Source organism: Oncorhynchus gorbuscha, linkage group LG01, assembly GCF_021184085.1.
Source record: "Oncorhynchus gorbuscha isolate QuinsamMale2020 ecotype Even-year linkage group LG01, OgorEven_v1.0, whole genome shotgun sequence".
Lineage (NCBI taxonomy): Eukaryota > Metazoa > Chordata > Actinopteri > Salmoniformes > Salmonidae > Oncorhynchus > Oncorhynchus gorbuscha.
In genome coordinates this window covers 110,265,593-110,287,286 of record NC_060173.1, presented here as the reverse complement: position 1 = coordinate 110,287,286, position 21,694 = coordinate 110,265,593, and the positions used below count along the sequence as shown (strand labels likewise).

Here is a 21,694-nt window from a genome sequence, read left to right as displayed (position 1 = left end):
CTGTTCTCATCCCAGCTTGCCGAGTCCAGCGTTCCCTCCGCTCAAGCATTTGTCCAACGTTGTGAGCGCACCTGGAGGAGGGTGAGGTCTGCACTTTGCCGTTACAGGGCACAGACTGTGAGAGCCGCCAATAAACGCAGGATTAAGAGTCCAAGGTATTGTTGCGGCCAGAGAGTGTGGCTTTCCACTCGCAACCTTCCTCTTACGACAGCTTCTCGTAAGTTGACTCCGCGGTTCATTGGTCCGTTCCGTGTCTCCCAGGTCGTCAATCCTGTCGCTGTGCGACTGCTTCTTCCGCGACATCTTCGTCGCGTCCATCCTGTCTTCCATGTCTCCTGTGTCAAGCCCTTTCTTCGCACTCCCGTTCGTCTTCCCTCCCCCTCCCGTCCTTGTCGAGAGCGCACCTATTTACAAGGTACATAAGATCATGGACATGCGTTCTCGGGGACGGGGTCACCAATACTTAGTGGATTGGGAGGGTTACGGTCCTGAGGAGAGGAGTTGGGTTCCGTCTCGGGACGTGCTGGACCGTTCACTCATTGATGATTTCCTCCGTTGCCGCCAGGATTCCTCCTCGAGTGCGCCAGGAGGCGCTCGGTGAGTGGGGGGGTACTGTCATGTTTTGTCATTTATTATCTTGTCTTGTCCCTGTGCTTCCTTCTATTCGTTTCCCTCTGCTGGTCTTATTAGGTTCTTTCCCTCTTTCTATCCCTCTCTCTCCCCCTCCCTCTCTCACTCTCCCGCTCTCTCTTCTCTCTATCGTTCCGTTCCTGCTCCCAGCTGTTCCTATTCCCCTAATCATCATTTAGCCTTCCCACACCTGTTCCCGATCCTTTTCCCTGATTAGAGTCCCTATTTCTCTCCTTGTTATTCGTTTCTGCCCTGTCGGTTCCTTGTTTAGAATTCACCGTGCTGTGTTTGTGTATCGCCCTGTCGTGTCGTGTTTTCCTCAGATGCTGCGTGGTGAGCAGGTGTCTGAGTCTGTCTGGTTCAAGTGCCTTCCCGAGGCAACCTGCTGTTCACCTGCTGTTCAAGATCGAGTCTCCAGTTTGTCCTCGTCATTTCGAGTGAAAGTTGTGTTTTTTTGATTGTATTTACTTTACTGGATTAAAGACTCTGTTTTCGCCAAGTCGCTTTTGGGTCCTCTTTCACCTGCATGACACATTCTCTCTCTGTCTCTAACTATCACAGTCTCTCTCTCTATCATTCAGTCTCTATATATCACAGTCTCTCTCTGTCTATATCTATCACAGTCTCTCTCTGTCTATATCTATCACAGTCTCTCTCTGTCTATATCTATCACATTCTCTCTCTGTCTATATCTATCACAGTCTCTCTCTCTACCATTCAGTCTCTATCTATCATTCAGTCTCTATCTATCATTCAGTCTCTATACATCACAGTCTCTCTCTGTCTCTAACTATCACAGTCTCTATCTATCATTCAGTCTCTATATATCACAGTCTCTCTCTGTCTATATATATCACAGTCTCTCTCTGTCTCTAAATATCAGTCTCTCTCTGTCTCTAACTATCACAGTCTCTCTCTCTATCATTCAGTCTCCATCTATCATTCAGTCTCTATATATCACAGTCTCTCTCTGTCTATATCTATCACAGTCTCTCTCTGTCTATATCTACCACAATCTCTCTCTGTCTATATCTATCACATTCTCTTTCTGTCTCTAACTATCACAGTCTCTCTCTCTATCATTCAGTCTATATCTATCACAGTCTCTCTCTGTCATTCAGTCTATATCTATCACAGTCTCTCTCTGTCTATATCTATCACAGTCTCTCTCTCTGTCTATATCTATCACATTCTCTCTGTCTATCTATCACATTCTCTCTGTCTATCTATCACATTCTCTCTCTGTCTCTAACTATCACAGTCTCTCTCTCTATCATTCAGTGGTCCTTCTGTAGCTCAGTTGGTAGAGCATGGCGCTTGTAACGCCAGGGTAGTGGGTTCGATTCCCGGGACCACCCATACGTAGAATGTATGCACACATGACTGTAAGTCGCTTTGGATAAAAGCGTCCGCTAAATGGCATACATTATATTATTATTATTATTATTATTATATTATTATTATTATTATTATATTATTATTATTATTATTATATTATTATTATATCTATCACAGTCTCTCTCTGTCTATATCTATCACATTCTCTTTCTGTCTATATCTATCACAGTCTCTCTCTGTCTATATCTATCACAGTCTCTCTCAGTCTATATCTATCACAGTCTATATCTATCACATTCTATCACAGTCTCTCTCCCTCTATCACAGTCTCTCTCTCTCTCCCTCTATCACAGTCTCTCTCTCTCTCCCTCTATCACAGTCTCTCTCTCTCTCCCTCTATCACAGTCTCTCTCCCTCTATCACAGTCTCTCTCTCTCCCTCTATCACAGTCTCTCTCTCTCCCTCTATCACAGTCTCTCTCTCTCTCTCTCTCTCTCTCCTCTCTCTCTCTCTCTCTCTCTCTCTCTCTCTCTATGATTCAGTCTATCTCTCTATCATTCAGTCTCTCTCTCTATCATTCAGTCTCTCTCTATCATTCAGTCTCTCTCTATCAGTCAGTCTCTCTCTCTTTCAGTCAGTCTCTCTATAATTCAGTCTCTCTATCCTTCAGTCTCTCTATCCTTCAGTCTCTATCATTCAGTCTCTCTCTATCATCACTGGGGTAGCAGGGTAGCCTAGTGGTTAGAGTGTTGGACTAGTAACCGAAAGGTTGCAAGTTCAAATCCCAGAGCTGTTAATTCTACCCCTGAACAGGCAGTTAACCCACTGTTCCTTGGCTGTCATTGAAAATTAGAATTTGTTCTTAATTGACTTACCTAGTTAAATAAATTCAGTCTCTCTCTCTATCCCAGTATCTATCTCTCTCACAGTCTCTCAATTCAATTTGCTTTATTGGCATGACATAACAATGTACACATTGCCAAAGCTTACTTTGGATATGTACTATAATAAGATTATAAGAATCTAAATTGTAAATGGGACAATAGTAATGATAATAGCAATAGCCAAAAATAACCATACATTCAACAATAACAACAATAACAATAAGTATACATTAGAGGACATGTGCTGATTGGTTGATTGGTCTGTTAGACACTGTCCCTAACATCTTATGTCAGGCAGCAATGTAGTTTGCTGCCAACCCACAGCTCTCTGCATCCTCCCCCAACAGGATGGGTAGCCTACTCTCATCAGAGAAGTCTTCAATGTAGTTTGCTGCCAACCCACAGCTCTCTGCATCCTCCCCCAACAGGACGGGTAGCCTACTCTCATCAGAGAAGTCTTTGAATGAGGGTTTCAAATTTGGGGAAATGACACTCTCTAATTGTTTTATATTTTTTACATTTTGTCAGGAAATGCAGCTCTGTCTCAGGTTCTGCGATTTAGGCCCAGATAGTACTGCATTTTGCTTTGTGCTTCCCAATAAGCAATGTAGTTTTGTTTTGACTGTGTTGTAATTTGTTTTATTCTGATTTATTAGATGTTCTGGTCCTGAGGCTTCACTGTGTTTGTAGAACAGGTTTGTGAACTATGAGGGAACTCTTTTCTTTGCTCAGCTCTTGGCATTGCAGGACTTGGTGATGATATGAGAGGGGGTCACTGTATTTTAGATGTTTCCTAAATGTAATTGCTATTTTTTGAGTGCTTATTAGTGGATATTGGCCTAATTCTGCCCTGCATGCATTGTTTGTAGTTTTCACCCATTGGGTGAAATCTTGTTTTGCAAGTGGACCCCACACCTCGCTGCCATAAAGTGCAATTGGTTCAATGACACATTCAATTAGTTTTAGACAAATGTCATTCACTGCATCATTAAGGTGTCCAGTTGAGCTTATTTTTAAACCTACATAATTGCAGTGTGTGCAGTACTCTATATATTTTGTACAGAGAGAGAGACAGAGAGAGACAGAGGGAGACAGAGGGAGACAGAGAGAGAGAGAGAGAGAGAGAGAGAGAGAGAGAGAGAGAGAGAGAGAGAGAGAGAGAGAGAGAGAGAGAGAGAGAGAGAGAGAGAGAGAGAGAGACAGAGACAGAGACAGAGACAGAGAAAAGACAGAGAGAGAGAGAGAGAGAGAGAGAGAGAGAGAGAGAGAGAGAGAGAGAGAGAGAGAGAGAGAGAGAGAGAGAGAGAGAGAGAGAGAGAGAGAGAGAGAGACAGAGACAGAGACAGAGAAAAGACAGAGAGAGAGAGAGAGAGAGAGAGAGAGAGAGAGAGAGAGAGAGAGAGAGAGAGAGAGAGAGAGAGAGAGAGAGAGAGACAGAGACAGAGACAGAGACAGAGAAAAAGACAGAGAGAGAGAGAGAGAGAGAGAGAGAGAGCTCTCTGGAGAAAAGCATTCTAATTCTACCTGTCAATCAGAGGCTGGCATTACCGAGAGGAGAGGATCCTGCCATCAGTCTAATAGGGAGGGTGCTGTCTGAGGGACAGGAATGAGTCTGAGAGGAGGACCTCTGTTACTGTGGAGAACATGACAGCCTGACCTTTTATACCAGGCACGCCTGGGGTTTATTCCTCTGCGGTTGCTGTTGTGTCGCTGCTGGGTGAGAGGGCTGTGGGAGTGGGCCCTGTCAAATCAACTGGTTCCAAAAAAAAAATTTGAAGAAAAATTAAACAGTTTATATTTCCCCTCTTCTCCTTGAGTGGGTATAATTGTTGTGGCATAGAGTTCATGAGGGGCAATGGTAACCAATATGATCTCAGGTCGGTAATATGATAGACAAACGCCTCTTAGTCTTTAAGAAGCCCAATTCAAATCACTTTGACCTATTAGTGTGGAAGTGAAACACAACTGGAATAAACACTAACTCTTGACGCCATGATCACATGATGACATCATCTCTAAGTGACAACACATCACTATCTCATGTTTGCTCTGTCAGAGCAAAGATAATTACCACAGAGCAGACAGACCTTTGTCAGAGCAAAGATAATTACCACAGAGCAGACAGACCTTTGTCAGAGCAAAGATAATTACCACAGAGCAGACAGACCTTTGTCAGAGCAAAGATAATTACCACAGAGCAGACAGACCTTTGTCAGAGCAAATATAATTACCACAGAGCAGACAGACCTTTGTCAGAGCAAAGATGGTTACCACAGAGCAGACAGACCTTTGTCAGAGCAAAGATGGTTACCACAGAGCAGACAGACCTTTGTCAGAGCAAAGATAATTACCACAGAGCAGACAGACCTTTGTCAGAGCAAAGATGGTTACCACAGAGCAGACAGACCTTTGTCAGAGCAAAGATGGTTACCACAGAGCAGACAGACCTTTATCAGAGCAAAGATGGTTACCACAGAGCAGACAGACCTTTGTCAGAGCAAAGATGGTTACCACAGAGCAGACAGACCTTTGTCAGAGCAAAGATAATTACCACAGAGCAGACAGACCTTTGTCAGAGCAAAGATAATTACCACAGAGCAGACAGACCTTTGTCAGAGCAAAGATAATTACCACAGAGCAGACAGACCTTTGTCAGAGCAAAGATGGTTACCACAGAGCAGACAGACCTTTGTCAGAGCAAAGATGGTTACCACAGAGCAGACAGACCTTTGTCAGAGCAAAGATAATTACCACAGAGCAGACAGACCTTTGTCAGAGCAAAGATGGTTACCACAGAGCAGACAGACCTTTGTCAGAGCAAAGATAATTACCACAGAGCAGACAGACCTTTGTCAGAGCAAAGATGGTTACCACAGAGCAGACAGACCATTGTCAGAGCAACGATGGTTACCACAGAGCAGACAGACCTTTGTCAGAGCAAAGATGGTTACCACAGAGCAGACAGACCTTTGTCAGAGAAAAGATAATTACCACAGAGCAGACAGACCTTTGTCAGAGCAAAGATGGTTACCACAGAGCAGACAGATCTTTGTCAGAGCAAAGATGGTTACCACAGAGCAGACAGACCTTTGTCAGAGCAAAGATGGTTACCACAGAGCAGACAGACCTTTATCAGAGCAAAGATAATTACCACAGAGCAGACAGACCTTTGTCAGAGCAAAGATGGTTACCACAGAGCAGACAGACCTTTGTCAGAGCAAAGATGGTTACCACAGAGCAGACAGACTTTTGTCAGAGCAAAGACGGTTACCACAGAGCAGACAGACCTTTGTCAGAGCAAAGATGGTTACCACAGAGCAGACAGACCTTTATCAGAGCAAAGATGGTTACCACAGAGCAGACAGACCTTTGTCAGAGCAAAGATGGATACCACAGAGCAGACAGACCTTTATCAGAGCAAAGATAATTACCACAGAGCAGACAGACCTTTATCAGAGCAAAAATAATTACCACAGAGCAGACAGACCTTTGTCAGAGCAAAGATGGTTACCACAGAGCAGACAGACCTTTGTCAGAGCAAAGATGGTTACCACAGAGCAGACAGACTTTTGTCAGAGCAAAGACGGTTACCACAGAGCAGACAGACCTTTGTCAGAGCAAAGATGGTTACCACAGAGCAGACAGACCTTTATCAGAGCAAAGATGGTTACCACAGAGCAGACAGACCTTTGTCAGAGCAAAGATGGTTACCACAGAGCAGACAGACCTTTATCAGAGCAAAGATAATTACCACAGAGCAGACAGACCTTTATCAGAGCAAAAATAATTACCACAGAGCAGACAGACCTTTATCAGAGCAAAGATAATTACCACAGAGCAGATAGACCTCAGAGCAAAAATAATTACCACTGAGCAGACAGACCTTTGTCAGAGCAAAAATAATTACCACAGAGCAGACAGACCTGGCGGTGAGGATGGACGCTATTCATCTCTATGTGTGAAGAAAAACTAAAATATCCAAATGTTCAGCTAAAAGCACTGCACCACAGGCATACGGCTGTTTAAGAGTCCGCAGCTCCAGATGGAATCGATCGTACCGGTCTCACTACATTAATATTCTGTGTAGAACGGCAGCACCATGGTGTTAGTGGTCAGCAGAGAGCTAAGACATTGATTAGTAATTAAGACCCCCACCTTAGCATTTAATGAGCTTAACGGGAGAGAAATCTGCAGGCCTGTTCTTTCCCTAATTTCTCCGAGCACAACAGTACTGTTTCCCAGGGTCCTGGGATATGGATTGGAGCCAAGTCACTGACAAATATGCTACGTGGTACGCATGCATAAATTATCCACCAGAACCGAGGAAAATCCTAATAAATCCCACTAATAGGAGCGATGTTGATGACATGGATAGTTGAGATGATGGCCTCTATTCTCTCTTGTAGGTCTTGTGTTACAGCGGGCTCACTGACAGAGTAGTCTAGATCTTTTGGGGGTGATGCGGGATACTACTGCCTGGAACAGCTTGGCAGAGGATAGCGACAGTGTCCTCTCACTGTTGTGGAAGTGACACGTAGGCAATGTTGTCAAGATATGCGTAGGCTGCTTTGTCAGCTCCAGTAAAGATCATGGGCCCACTCCACACAGACTGTAAGAAATACATGAACACTTACTCTATGTGGGTGGGACTCCACAAACAGGTGTTAAAGACATGGTAAATATCATTTAAATGAGACAGCAAGCGCTGCACAGTGGTGAGGCTTACTTGATCAGTGTCCTCCGACTCAATGAGTACGTTCACATGCACACTAATAATTTTATATTACACTGACAGTAGGCAGATTATCCAATAGTAATGTAAACACCTTACTCTGCTTCACTTATTGGAGTCAAAGGTCAAAATGGAAGTAAGCCACAGCAGGGGTGAAAGTAATCCGGTCCGGCAAGGTACGGCTTCCGGCAAAATAAACAGTGGTGGTGGTACGCCGTACTGGTAAAACATGAGCCTATTACAAATGTTTTTATCATCAAGAAAACTGTAGGCCACTATTTATCATTACATCATGTCAGAGACATGATACATTTGCGAATGGACTTGAAAACAGGTGGTGTATTCTACGCTCCAAAATGCAATGTGGTTCCGCGAAAACAAGGCAGAAGTGATTTGAAGTGATTATTTGACAATCAGACGCAAACATCACCATGGCTGGTTGTTTTTATTCCACAATAAAAAGGTCACTCATTTAAAAAGTGAAATGACACATCTTTAGGACGAGGCCCCAGAGATCCTATTAAATTAATAGGGATTCTACACTGAGTATATCAAAAATGAGTAACTTTCTAATATTGAGTTTAACCCCCCCCCCCCTTTGCCCTCAGAACAGCCTCAATTCGTCGGGGCATGGACTATAAGGTGATGAAAACATTCCACAGGGATGCTAACCCATGTTGACTCCACTGCTTCCCACAGTGGTGTCCAGTTGGCTGGATGTCCTTTGGGTGGTGGACCATTGTTGTTACACACGGGTAACTGTGTGTGAAAAACCTAGCAGTGCTGTAGTCCTTGACACAAACTGGTGCCCCTGGCATACCCCGTTCAAAGGCACTTAAATCTTTTGTATTGCCCATTCACACTCTGAATGGCACACATACGCAATCCATGTCTCAAGGCTTGGATTTAACAAGTGACATCAATAAGGGATCATAGCTTTCACCTGGATTCACTTGGTCAGTCTATGTCATGAAAAGAGGTGTCCTTAATGTTTTGTATACTCAGTGTGTATGTAATTCTACGATTAAGCCCATAAAAATATAGGAGGTCCTGTACCGGGAAGAAATTCATTCTACTTTCACCTGTCATACGTCGAGCTAGCACCAGCCAAGAGCCTCCCTCTTCAGAGCTAGCACCAGCCGAGAGCCTCCCTCTTTAGAGCTAGCACCAGCCGAGAGCCTCCCTCTTTAGAGCTAGCACCAGCCGAGAGCCTCCCTCTTTAGAGCTAGCACCAGCCAAGAGCCTCCCTCTTTAGAGCAAGCACCAGCCGAGAGCCTCCCTCTTTAGTGCTAGCGCCAGCCGAGAGCCTGCCTCTTTAGAGTTAGCACCAGCCGAGAGCCTCCCTCTTTAGAGCTAGCGCCAGCCGAGAGCCTCCCTCTTTAGAGCTAGCACCAGCCGAGAGCCTCCCTCTTTAGAGCTACCGCCAGCCGAGAGCCTCCCTCTTTAGAGCTAGCACCAGCCGAGAGCCTCCCTCTTTAGAGCTAGCGCCAGCCGAGAGCCTCCCTCTTTAGAGCTAGCGCCAGCCGAGAGCCTCCCTCTTTAGAGCTAGCGCCAGCTGAGAGCCTCCCTCTTTAGAGCTACCGCCAGCCGAGAGCCTCCCTCTTTAGAGCTAGCACCAGCCGAGAGCCTCCCTCTTTAGCGCTAGCGCCAGCCGAGAGCCTCCCTCTTTAGAGCTAGCACCAGCCGAGAGCCTCCCTCTTTAGCGCTAGCGCCAGCCGAGAGCCTCCCTCTTTAGAGCTAGCACCAGCCGAGAGCCTCCCTCTTTAGAGCTAGCACCAGCCGAGAGCCTCCCTCTTTAGAGCTAGCACCAGCCGAGAGCCTCCCTCTTTAGCGCGAGTGAAGTGAGTACGGAACAACTGAACGTATGCGTCTTAGAAGTAGTTCGCATATAAACTTATATGTCTGAAATCAGAATCAAATATGCTTCCCAAAAATAACATGATCGCTGTGGTAGAACCTTTATTTTCATTGGTGATTTTCAGCATTTATCAGAGCGCGATCAGGGTGCCTGATTTCAGATGTGTCCATGTTAACAGGATTTTTAGGGAAATCGTTCTTCTTCCGAAGCAATTAAACGTTTAAATCAAACTATTATATTAATCTGACTATCCACAATAATTGTCTTATTGTGTGCATGTGACCATGTGGACACAATAATTGTCTTATTGTGTGCATGTGACCATGTAGACACAATAATTGTAGCCTGGTTAAACTCTATTCTCACCAGACTCATTTAACCAGACTCATTTCCCTGGTGTTGACTTTTTCATCACATACTGTACAATAGTTGGTCTCTGATTCCATCTCTGATTCCATCCTCCTAACACTAGCTGGTGAAACGCAGAGCCAGTATATATGTTAAAATATTCCTAATATACCTTGGTGTCCAGGGCGGTGACGGCTGACCTTGCCAAAACAACTCCAGAAATTCTCCAGGCTTAAACATTTCTCCAATGTGATTGAATGTATAGATAACCAACACATAAATGAAATCAGAATCCAAATAGGAATGTCTCATGTTTCCTGTGTTGCCAGTCAGCAGAGACCCTCTCCAGACTCCGTGTCTCCTGTAAAGCTCGCAGCCAGCAGAAACCTGCACACAGCATCCATCCTGACACTGATTCAATTATGGAGAGTGGCAGGAGGCCCCTAGAGAAACGTGGGTGCCTGGAGTCATGGACGTAAGTGCTGCTGGACAAACCCCATCTACTACCCCCATCTTCATCCTTGGAGCCCTCCTCTCTTCTCCCTGACAGAGGCCGATCAAAATATACACTTGTTTATTGATGCACGCTTGCTTCCAGGAACGGCACATGTGCTAAAGGTTTTTGTTTTCCTGGAAAAAAAGAACACACTGACGTTCTGACGGTGAGTTTCTGTGCAACTATCCGATCATTTGAGATATAGGCTGTAATTCAATAGTCCCAGATACGATGAGGAACCTTCGATGAGGAACCTTCGATGAGGAACCGTTTAAAAGGAGTGGGTGAATCATGTCACTTGCTGCTGGGAATTGGGCTGAAATCCAAAAACAGTCAAAGAGTTGTCTGAAGTTGCAATTATGTTTGGTTTATAAAATGTGTGAAAACTAAAAAAGTGACAGTTGTCTTCCATGAAGGTAAACTCTGGTCTTCTAAATAGAGGGCTATTGGGCTCAAAATACAGAGATTCATGCAGTTGTGTTTTCAAATCAAATCCAACTTTATTTGTCACATGCGCCGAATACAACAAGTGTAGACCTTACCGTGAAATTCTTACTTACAAACCCTTAACCAACAGCGCAGCTCAAGAAGAGTTAATAAAATATTTACCAAATAAACTAAAGTAAAAAATAATAAAAGTAACACAACAAAATAACAATAATGAGTACCAGTGGAATACATGGAGTACCAGTACCAAGTCAATGTGCGGGGATACAGGTTAGTCGAGGTAATTAGTACATGTAGTTAGGGGTAAAGTGGCTATGCATAGATAATAAACAGTGAGTAGGAGCTGTGTAGAAACAGATGGAGCGGGGGTGGGGGTGGGGGGGGTTCAATGTAAATAGTTAGGCGGCCATTTGATTAATTGTTCAGCAGTCTTATAGCATGGGGGTAGAAGCTGTTTAGAATCCTCTTAGACCTAGACTTGGCGCTCCGGTACCGCTTGCCGTGCGGTAGCAGAGAGAATAGTCTATGCCCAGGGTGACTGGAGTCTTCGTGAGATTTTCAAATAACTTAGGTTGTAGTTTACTACGGTGAGAGCAGGTTTAATGAGGACATCTCACATGGAGAGGCATTAAACTTGGTGGATTATAATAAAGTATGAGATGACAGTGGAAGAACAATATCAACAGCATAAGCATTTTACAATAAACTTGGGAAAACAGAAGCAGAAGGAAATGCATCATTCGGACTAAATTATTCATAGCTAAATATATAGCCATAAATTTAAACATTTGCTTACTCTTAACTTTTTGGGTCACCTTGCCAAATAAAAGTCAGTTGACAACAGTAGGAACAGTAAACTTGTAACAACTTGGTAATAAAACATATTCATCTTTTGTGGAATCATTATAAATATTAGCCTATACTATTTTGCTAGTGTATTCCAACAATAAGTAGTGGCCCTAATGCTGTTACTGGAGATGAGTAGTAATACTCCTACTGCATCGTATTGCATTTTCAATCGTATTGCATCGTATTTTCAATTTTCGCCTAAATTACATACCCAAATCTAACTGCCTGTAGCTCAGGCCCTGAAGCAAGGATATGCATATTCTTGGTACGATTTAAAAGGAAACACTTTGAAGTTTGTGGAAATGTGAATTGAATGTAGGAGAATATAACACAATAGATCTGGTAGAAGAAAATATAAAGAAAAAAAATAGCCGGTCTTTTTCTACCACCATCTTTGAAATTCAAGAGAAAGGTTATAGTTATGGCCATCACTCTGGTTGTAATTCCGATAGTGTCCACAAGATGGCAGCAGTGTATGTGCAAAGTTTCAGATGGATAACTTGAAAAATGAGTGAACAACAAGACTTTTAGTGTGAAGTCCCCGGGTACATTTGGGCTAATTGTGAAGAAGACATTCACATTCATATTCCATTTTTCTGCAAGGATATCGCCAAATCTGTACACTTAAACTTGGATTTATCTTTCCAAGTGGTGGTAGCCATATTATAAGCTCAAAATTTGCAAAACAACCAGTTTTCATAACTTCATAACTCTGAATATCCTCATAAATTTTTGTCCAAAATGAAAAAGCATGCTGTCGTACAAGGTTAGAAGGTACATTTTATGACATATATATGGTTTACGGATACTCCCGTAAAGCACAGCTCATTGGCTATCTAGCTAGCTTTGTTCGACCCCGATTGGTGCATATTTGACAAAGATATAGTTGTTCAAGTGATGGCCACACGCATCATCTGCGTGCCATGAAGGCATCACTCTCTGACCAAATATGATGTCCTATAGGATATACTACACCCTTAATGAAAGAGTTAAGTCTTGCTATCTTCTAGGATCTCTGAGGAATAAATACGAATGTGATCTGACTCGTTCAAAACAACATTTCGGGTGAGATTTTCACAGATTCCTTTCTTTGCAAATTGAACGAGTGGATATACAAAATCAATCGTGCGTGGTATATGGAAACTTTTTAAGATATGAAAAATGATTTTATCTAACAAAAAGACACTTCATGTTATCTCTGGGACCCTTTGGATGATACATTCTGAAACCTTTCTCTGATTTAAGTTCACATTTCACCTTCAGAGGTGAATTTATCAAACCTATTGCGTTGAAAAAAAGTGTTTTGTTGTTAGGAGCTCTCCTCAAACAAAGGCATGGCATTTTCTTCCGCAGTAATAGCTACTGTATATTGGACAGTGTAGTTACATTAACAAGAATTGAAGCTTTCAGCCGATGTAAGACACATGTATGGGGCGGCAGGGTAACCTAGTGGTTAGAGTGTTGGACTAGTAACCGAAAGTTTGCAAGTTCAAATCCCCGAGCTGACAAGGTACAAATCTGTCGTTCTGCCCCTGAACAGGCAGTTAACCCACTGTTCCTAGGCCGTCATTGAAAATAAGAATTTGTTCTTAACTGACTTGCCAGGTAAAATAAAAATAAAACTTCTATGTAACGACATTTGTTGTTACTCTAAAATCTGTGATCTTGAAATAACGCGCTGCATGATTTACAACTGTCCCATTGACGGAACGCCGATCCTTATGAACTAGAATCATTATAAATATTAACCTATACTATTTTGCTAATGTATTCCAACAATCAGTAGTGGTCCTAATGCTGTTACTAGAGATGTGTAGTGATACTCCTACTGCATCGTATTGCATGAAAAATGACTCTGCTTTAACTCTCAGGTGCAGATGACTGCAGGATTTAACATGCACTGCTCTCCATTGAATAATTGTGGGGCCTGTATTCAATATATGCTTTTTCAGCACTGCTCTCAGATTTGAGGCACTTACTCAACAGCTTTAGCTCATTCTTCACATCCCACACAATAAACATCAAAGCAGTGTTTGCCCTAGACATTAGATGAATGTATTTTTTCTAACAAGTGTTAACAGTCAAAAGTGTAATACTATTTAATCATAAAGCGTTTGGCTTAGTTGTGCAGAAAGTGGGGAGATTGAAGTGGAGAGAGAGAGAGAGGGAGAGAGGGCGAGAGAGAGAGATCATTGTTATTGAGAGAGAGAGAGAGAGAGAGAGAGAGAGAGAGAGAGAGAGAGAGAGAGAGAGAGAGAGAGAGAGACAGAGAGAGAGAGAGAGAGAGAGCTCAGCTCATTGTTATTGTTATTGAGAGAGAGAGAGATTGTTAGAGAGAGAGAGAGAGAGAGAGAGAGAGAGAGAGAGAGAGAGAGAGAGAGAGAGAGAGAGAGAGAGAGAGAGAGAGCTCATTGTTATTGAGAGAGAGAGAGAGAGAGAGAGAGAGAGAGAGAGAGAGAGAGAGAGAGAGAGAGAGAGAGAGAGAGAGAGAGAGAGAGAGAGAGAGAGAGGGAGAGAGGGAGAGAGGGAGAGAGGGCGAGAGAGAGAGATCATTGTTATTGAGAGAGAGAGAGAGAGAGAGAGAGAGAGAGAGAGAGAGAGAGAGAGAGAGAGAGAGAGAGCTCATTGTTATTGAGAGAGAGAGAGCTCATTGTTATTGAGAAGCATTGCACTGACACTGTGGACTAATCTGTGAAAGCCCTTAGCTCCTCACACTGGAGAGAGCACTGTTGAATCAAGGCCACTGCTTGGCTTAACGTTTACAAACTCCCTGAATTCCCTGTGTTAACAGTGAGCCAACTGAAACATATCCAACCCAAAACAGAAGCACAATATGGTTTTGGTTGAACCAAATAAGGTTAAAAGGAGCCCCATCTGGAGCAGGGAGAGCCAGCACACAGACACTTTCTCCACAGAGTTTCTCAAACATAAATCACATAATAAAATTATATTTTATAAAAAGCCGCTGACTGAGATGTGACAGGAGGATGGATGGCTGTGGGATGACATCCCATAATTGACATGATTTACCCCCATCTCCTCTATCTCCATAGTCCTGATGAGCAGCTGCTGCCCATACTGCTGAGGGTGCCATTGGAGAGATTTGTGTTATTGCTCATTAAACCATAACAAGCAGGGACTCACTGGGAAGAGGACGATCAGCAGGAAGTGTGTGTGAAAGTCAAGGCCGAGGCGTAAAAACAAATATATCTCCGCAAAGAGAATCTCCGGTCTCTGAGCCGAGGGCGGTCAGTAGAGGTTGTCAGAAGAGTCGCTGTGGAAGTCAGGATCCTACATAATGCCGCAGCAGACCTGCTATAGGAGATGTATTAGAGGAGGAGGATGCTCTACGCTACTGGTTCCAGCAGGTGGTCCTTCTGTAGCTCAGTTGGTAGAGCATGGCGCTTGTAACGCCAGGGTAGTGGGTTCGATCCCCGCGACCACCCATACGTAGAATGTATGCACACATGACTGTAAGTCGCTTTGGATAAAAGCGTCTGCTAAATGGCATATATTATTATTATATTATTATAATATGTGGTGCAAGAGGCCATGCTTGTCTAACCCAAAGGAGGTACTCACAGTCTTCATGATGATTTATAATTCAAATGCCCTCCTGAGCAAGTCAACTAAATTGCAAACACAACAGTAAGCAAAACTGAAATAGAAGTCAACAGAACAAACTTTGTTCAGGGATCCTCAAGTAGCTGTGTATAGAGCACAGGAGGTTGGTGGTGCCTTCATTGGGGAGGACAGGCTCTTGTTAATGGCTGGAGGGGCATAAGTGGACTTTTATCAAATACAACAAGCACATAGTTTCCATGGTTTCCTTGGTTCCAGGTGTTTGATGCCATTCGCTCCGTTCCAGCCATTACTGTGAGCCGTTCTCCCCTCAGCCGCCTCCTATAGGTGGCTCAAAATGAAAGAATATGTAGGTGAGCAACAATTGAGAAGAGGGTATTGCAGATAAACAAAAGCAGAGTTTTTAGAAACAACACCAGAAACGTGTCTTACCGTCAAACTTTTTATGTCTGGAGACAAAAGTGCTTCGTAATTCATGACTAGTTTCATCGACCAGGTTCTCCAACTCCAGCTTGCTCCGTTGGCCAAACTTGTCCTCCATTTCAGAGGTGCAACAGGTGCTCCCTTGAGGACATACACGAAGATGGTCGCCTGGAAAAACACAGAGATGCGATTCAGTCACACAGATCTATCATGTTATAAAACAGCAGACCAAAACTACAAACACATTTATAAATCATATTCAACTAACACAAGGAGGGTTGATTAATAAACTACGGCTCTTCTCTGACAAATGGGATGCTGATTTTAATATTTTTTTGTAATAGAGTAATATCAGTGATTTCTCTATAGATTGATATTACTCTATGATTTCAGACTAAAAATAGAAATACATTTGAAAAATCCGTATCTTTAGACATTTGAAGTATTGTTGATGCTCTAACAATGCCGTGCACTTCTCGTTCACTGTCAATGTGCAGTCACTTTTCACAATTTAATTATAAAAGAAAGTCCTATTTGTCAAGCTGTGCTATTCAAAACATGGTAATAAAGTGCTGTCAATGTATTTAACACAAATGAGAGGGAGACTAAATCCACAATATCTCCACAAGCCAGGTTAGCTGCTTAAAATGACTGGATCAATTCTAATAACAGCTTTTTATTATACTGTGTTCTCAATTTGAACCAGTCTCTGCATGCAACCATTACTGAATTTAATTAAAGAGCCTGAACTGCCAGATAATTTCAGGTTTACCGGTAAGAGAATTACATTATATTTTGAGGGCCTGTAACGAAGCACTATGAGAGTGAATAAAATACAACGATTTAACATCTAGAAGTGTTGATTCCTCTAGTGCAGGGTTACGGTTCCCCAACTGTTGGCCCGTAGGCAGAATTTGGCCCGCGGGTGATTTTATATGGCCCCCAACTTCTCTGAGCAAATAATAAATAAACATGGGGGGGGACATAAAATAAATCAGCTCCAATTGATTTTTCATTTTGGAAATCTGTTCCAAAGTGTTACCACGTATAAAATAGTTATGTGTGTGATTGTATACAAATTGAAGCTATGTTTGAAGTGATTCTATTTTAGTCCTCCGTTTTGGCTTCTTGCGGTCGATTCGCTATAAATGATTTGTAATTATGTTCCGCTCAAGAATGATTTTTCCCGCAGCTGAATCTAGTCTATGATTACTGCTTTACACTGTTTCTGTTGACTCTACATGTTAAATGTATTAATGTATTAAAGGGGATGAGGGTGTGCCTGTGAAATGTACTGTAGGACATTCTCCTGCAGAACAAAGTCAGTTGTGCCTGATGGGGAAGGAGAATGGGAGATACCTAGTCAGTTGTACAACTGAATGCATTCAGCGGAAATGTGTCTTCCACATTTAACCCCTCTGAATCAGAGAGATGCGGAGGGCTGCCTTAATCGACCTCCAAGTCGTCGGCGCCTCGGGAACTGCCTTGCTCAGGGGCAGAACGACAGATTTTTACCTTGTCAGCTCGGGGATTCGATCCCTCTATGTGAATTAGCCATGGTGCGTGACTGTGAAGCCAGCCATTAAATCATGCTACAGCACACCTCAATCCAAAGCAGCATTAATATGTGCAGCATTTATCAGCACTAGCTAGTGTAACAAAGTAAAGGCCTTGAAAACAGAACCAGAAATAGTATATAACAGTAATCTTAGGTCTGGTTGGATGAGACAGTGGAAGACACTGCTTCCTATCTCTCTCACGTACACACACACACACGTTTGTCAGAGTTGTTCCCTCTCCCCATGCAATCATTCCATTCTTACAACTTTCAGCCAGCTCCCTATGTTGGTAGAACACAAACAAATTAAATTAAAATTGCCAGTAGCCCAGTGATGAAATTCATGCCAGGATTCATTTATCACTTGAGGACAAAGACATGTGTTTCTCTGCTGGTTATCAACATGTTCCTCTACTGGTTATCATAATGTTTCTCTGCTGGTTATTACCATGTTTCTCTGTTGGTTACTACCATGTTTCTCTGCTGGTTATCACCATGTTTCTCTGCTGGTTATCACCATGTTTCTCTGCTGGTTATTACCATGTTCCTCTGCTGGTTACTACCATGTTTCTCTGCTGGTTATCACCATGTTTCTCTGCTGGTTATCACCATGTTTCTCTGTTGTTTATCACCATGTTTCTGGGTTGTTTATCATCATGTTTCTGTGTTGTTTATCATCATGTTTCTGTTGTTTATCACCATGTTCCTCTGCTGGTTACTACCATGTTTCTCTGCTGGTTATCAACATGTTCCTCTGCTGGTTATCACCATGTTTCTCTGCTGGTTACTACCATGTTTCTCTGTTGGTTATCACCATGTTTCTGGGTTGTTTATCACCACGTTTCTCTGCTGGTTACTACCATGTTTCTGTGTTGTTTATCATCATGTTACTGTTGTTTATCACCATGTTTCTGTTGTTTATCACCATGTTTCTGTTGTTTATCACCATGTTTCTGTTGTTTACACCATGTTTTCTGTTGTTTATCACCATGTTTCTGTTGTTTATCACCATGTTTCTGTTGTTTATCACCATGTTTCTGTTGTTTATCACCATGTTTCTGTTGTTTATCACCATGTTTCTGTTGTTTATCACCATGTTTCTGTTGTTTATCACCATGTTTCTGTTGTTTATCACCATGTTTCTGTTGTTTACTACCATGTTTCTGTTGTTTATCACCATGTTTCTGTTGTTTATCAACATGTTTCTCTGCTGGTTATCACCATGTTTCTGTGTTGTTTATCATCGTGTTTCTGTGTTGTTTATCACCATGTTTCTGTGTTGTTTATCACCATGTTTCTGTGTTGTTTATCATCGTGTTTCTGTGTTGTTTATCACCATGTTTCTGTGTTGTTTATCACCATGTTTCTGTGTTGTTTATCATCGTGTTTCTGTGTTGTTTATCACCATGTTTCTCTGCTGGTTATCACCATGTTTCTGTGTTGTTTATCACCATGTTTCTGTGTTGTTTATCACCATGTTTCTCTGCTGGTTATCACCATGTTTCTGTGTTGTTTATCACCATGTTTCTCTGCTGGTTATCACCATGTTTCTGTGTTGTTTATCATCGTGTTTCTCTGCTGGTTATCACCATGTTTCTGTGTTGTTTATCATCATGTTTCTGTGTTGTTTATCACCATGTTTCTCTGCTGGTTATCACCATGTTTCTGTGTTGTTTATCATCGTGTTTCTCTGCTGGTTATCACCATGTTTCTGTGTTGTTTATCATCATGTTTCTGTGTTGTTTATCATCATGTTTCTGTTGTTTATCACCATGTTTCTCTGCTGGTTATCACCATGTTTCTGTGTTGTTTATCACCATGTTTCTGTTGTTTATCACCATGTTTCTCTGCTGGTTATCACCATGTTTCTGTGTTGTTTATCATCATGTTTCTGTGTTGTTTATCATCGTGTTTCTGTGTTGTTTATCATCATGTTTCTGTGTTGTTTATCATCATGTTTCTGTGTTGTTTATCATCGTGTTTCTGTTGTTTATCATCGTGTTTCTGTTGTTTATCATCGTGTTTCTGTGTTGTTTATCATCATGTTTCTGTGTTGTTTATCATCATGTTTCTGTGTTGTTTATCATCATGTTTCTGTGTTGTTTATCATCATGTTTCTGTGTTGTTTATCATCGTGTTTCTGTGTTGTTTATCATCGTGTTTCTGTGTTGTTTATCATCATGTTTCTGTTGTTTATCATCGTGTTTCTGTGTTGTTTATCATCATGTTTCTGTGTTGTTTATCATCGTGTTTCTGTTGTTTATCATCGTGTTTCTGTGTTGTTTATCATCATGTTAATCACACTAGGAGAGCGTTCAGAAACATTCCTGGTGGTTTTTCCCAAAAATATTTACAGTAAATGAAGGAATCATGAGAACTGATATGACATTGGCTGTAGGATTTACATTTGTATGGGACAATAGGTGATTGTTTAATGATATTTACAACTTGTCCAATGTCCTTAGATCATAATGTATTAATCAACATATTCCAAGTCTTTCTGGCTTCTATTTTCTACTATTCTGCATAACATAAATGTTAATATTGCCAATAAGCATTCTGTGTGTAGCCTGTAGAGAGAACAGAGTTATTGCCATTCAGATGAAAATCACATTACTATTGATGACATGCATGAAAAGCTGAACTGAATTACAAGTTAATGATCTACATCCCCATTCTATTTTCCATGGACAACGCTGATTCAGCTTTTCCTCAGCATGTCACACTATGACAACTGCAACATCACTTTGAAGACCAAATGTGGAGAAATAATCTAAAATCACGTGATGACGAACCAATGATTCTTGACATAAAAAATATGTTGAGTGTGTTGTGTCATTGTTTTGTTAAAAACCTAAAAGCAACCAATCAAGTACCCCAGTCAGCCCTCTGAAAATGCGCTAATTTCAGAATTTGCCTCGCCCTCTCACTGCCCAAATAGAATTGGGATGTTATTTAGTCAGAAACCTGCAGGTTAACCAAACTTTGGGAATCAGTTCAGCTTCCTCTGGTAGGAGCCAATTTGACCTCAGCCATAAAGAAGAACAGCAATGTCCACCAGTGAGGGCAGGAGGTTATGTGAGGAGGTTATGTGAGTAGGTTATGTGAGTAGGTTATGTGAGGAGGTTATGTGAGGAGGTTATGTGAGTAGGTTATGTGAGGAGGTTATGTGAGGAGGTTATGTGAGGAGGTTATGTGAGTAGGTTATGTGAGGAGGTTATGTGAGTAGGTTATGTGAGGAGGTTGTGAGGAGGTTATGTGAGTAGGTTATGTGAGGAGGTTATGTGAGGAGGTTATGTGAGTAGGTTATGTGAGGAGGTTATGTGAGGAGGTTATGTGAGGAGGTTATGTGAGTAGGTTATGTGAGGAGGTTATGTGAGGAGGTTATGTGAGGAGGTTATGTGAGGAGGTTATGTGAGTAGGTTATGTGAGGAGGTTATGTGAGGAGGTTATGTGAGGAGGTTATGTGAGTAGGTTATGTGAGGAGGTTATGTGAGTAGGTTATGTGAGGAGGTTGTGAGGAGGTTATTTGAGGAGGTTATGTGAGTAGGTTATGTGAGTAGGTTATGTGAGTAGGTTATGTGAGTAGGTTATGTGAGTAGGTTATGTGAGGAGGTTATGTGAGTAGGTTATGTGAGTAGGTTATGTGAGTAGGTTATGTGAGTAGGTTATGTGGGGAGGTTATGTGAGGAGGTTATGTGAGTAGGTTATGTGAGGAGGTTATGTGAGTAGGTTATGTGAGGAGGTTATGTGAGTAGGTTAACGTTTATTGGGTAAATCTCGTCCTGGAGGTGGAACTGAGCTATTTCTACTAGATGGGCAGTGGCAAAGTCATCTTAAACATTCATGAAGAAAAAAAAATACTTTGGGGCAATTCCACCACTTTTAAATCTAATTTTCATTACAATCCAGCACAATCTCAATCGCACTCCACACTGCCCTTTCCCACCTGGACAAAAGGAACACCTATGTGAGAATGCTGTTCATTGACTACAGCTCAGCGTTCAACACCATAGTGCCCACACAGCTCATCACTAAGCTAAGGACCCTGGTACTAAACACCTCCCTCTGCAACTGGATACGGGACTTCCTGACGGGCCACCCCGAGGTGGAAAGGGTAGGCAACAACACGTGTTGTTGCCTACCCTTTCCACCTGGGGGTGGCCCGTCAGGAAGTCAGGATGCGTGCTTAGTCCCTTCCTGTACTTGCTGTTCACCCAAAAATGCATGGCCAAGCACGACTCCAACATCATCATTAAGTTTGCTGACGACACAACAGTGATAGGCCTGATCACCGACAACGATGAGACAGCCTATAGGGAGGAGGTCAGAGACCTGGCAGTGTGGTGCCAGGACAACAACCTTTCTCTTAATGTGAGGTGAGCAAGACAAAGGAGCAGATCGTAGGCTACAGGAAAAGGTGTGCCGAACAGGCCCCCATTAACAACGACGGGACTGAAGTTGAGCGGGTCGAGAGTTATGTTCCATGGTGTCCATATCACCAGCAAACTATCATGGTCCAAACACACCAAGACATTTGTGAAGAGGG

The 21,694-nt window shown here is 42.4% G+C and overlaps 1 protein-coding gene across 1 annotated transcript in view; it reads right to left on the bottom strand.

Moving 5' to 3' along the window:
* Nucleotides 1–21,694, bottom strand: part of LOC124038771 (glypican-6-like) — a 190,275-nt gene that overhangs the window by 131,302 nt on the left and 37,279 nt on the right. The window contains exon 2 of the mRNA XM_046355040.1: nt 15,597–15,755. Within this exon, the coding sequence (XP_046210996.1) occupies nt 15,597–15,755 (159 nt within the window). The remainder of the gene's footprint in view (nt 1–15,596; nt 15,756–21,694) is intronic.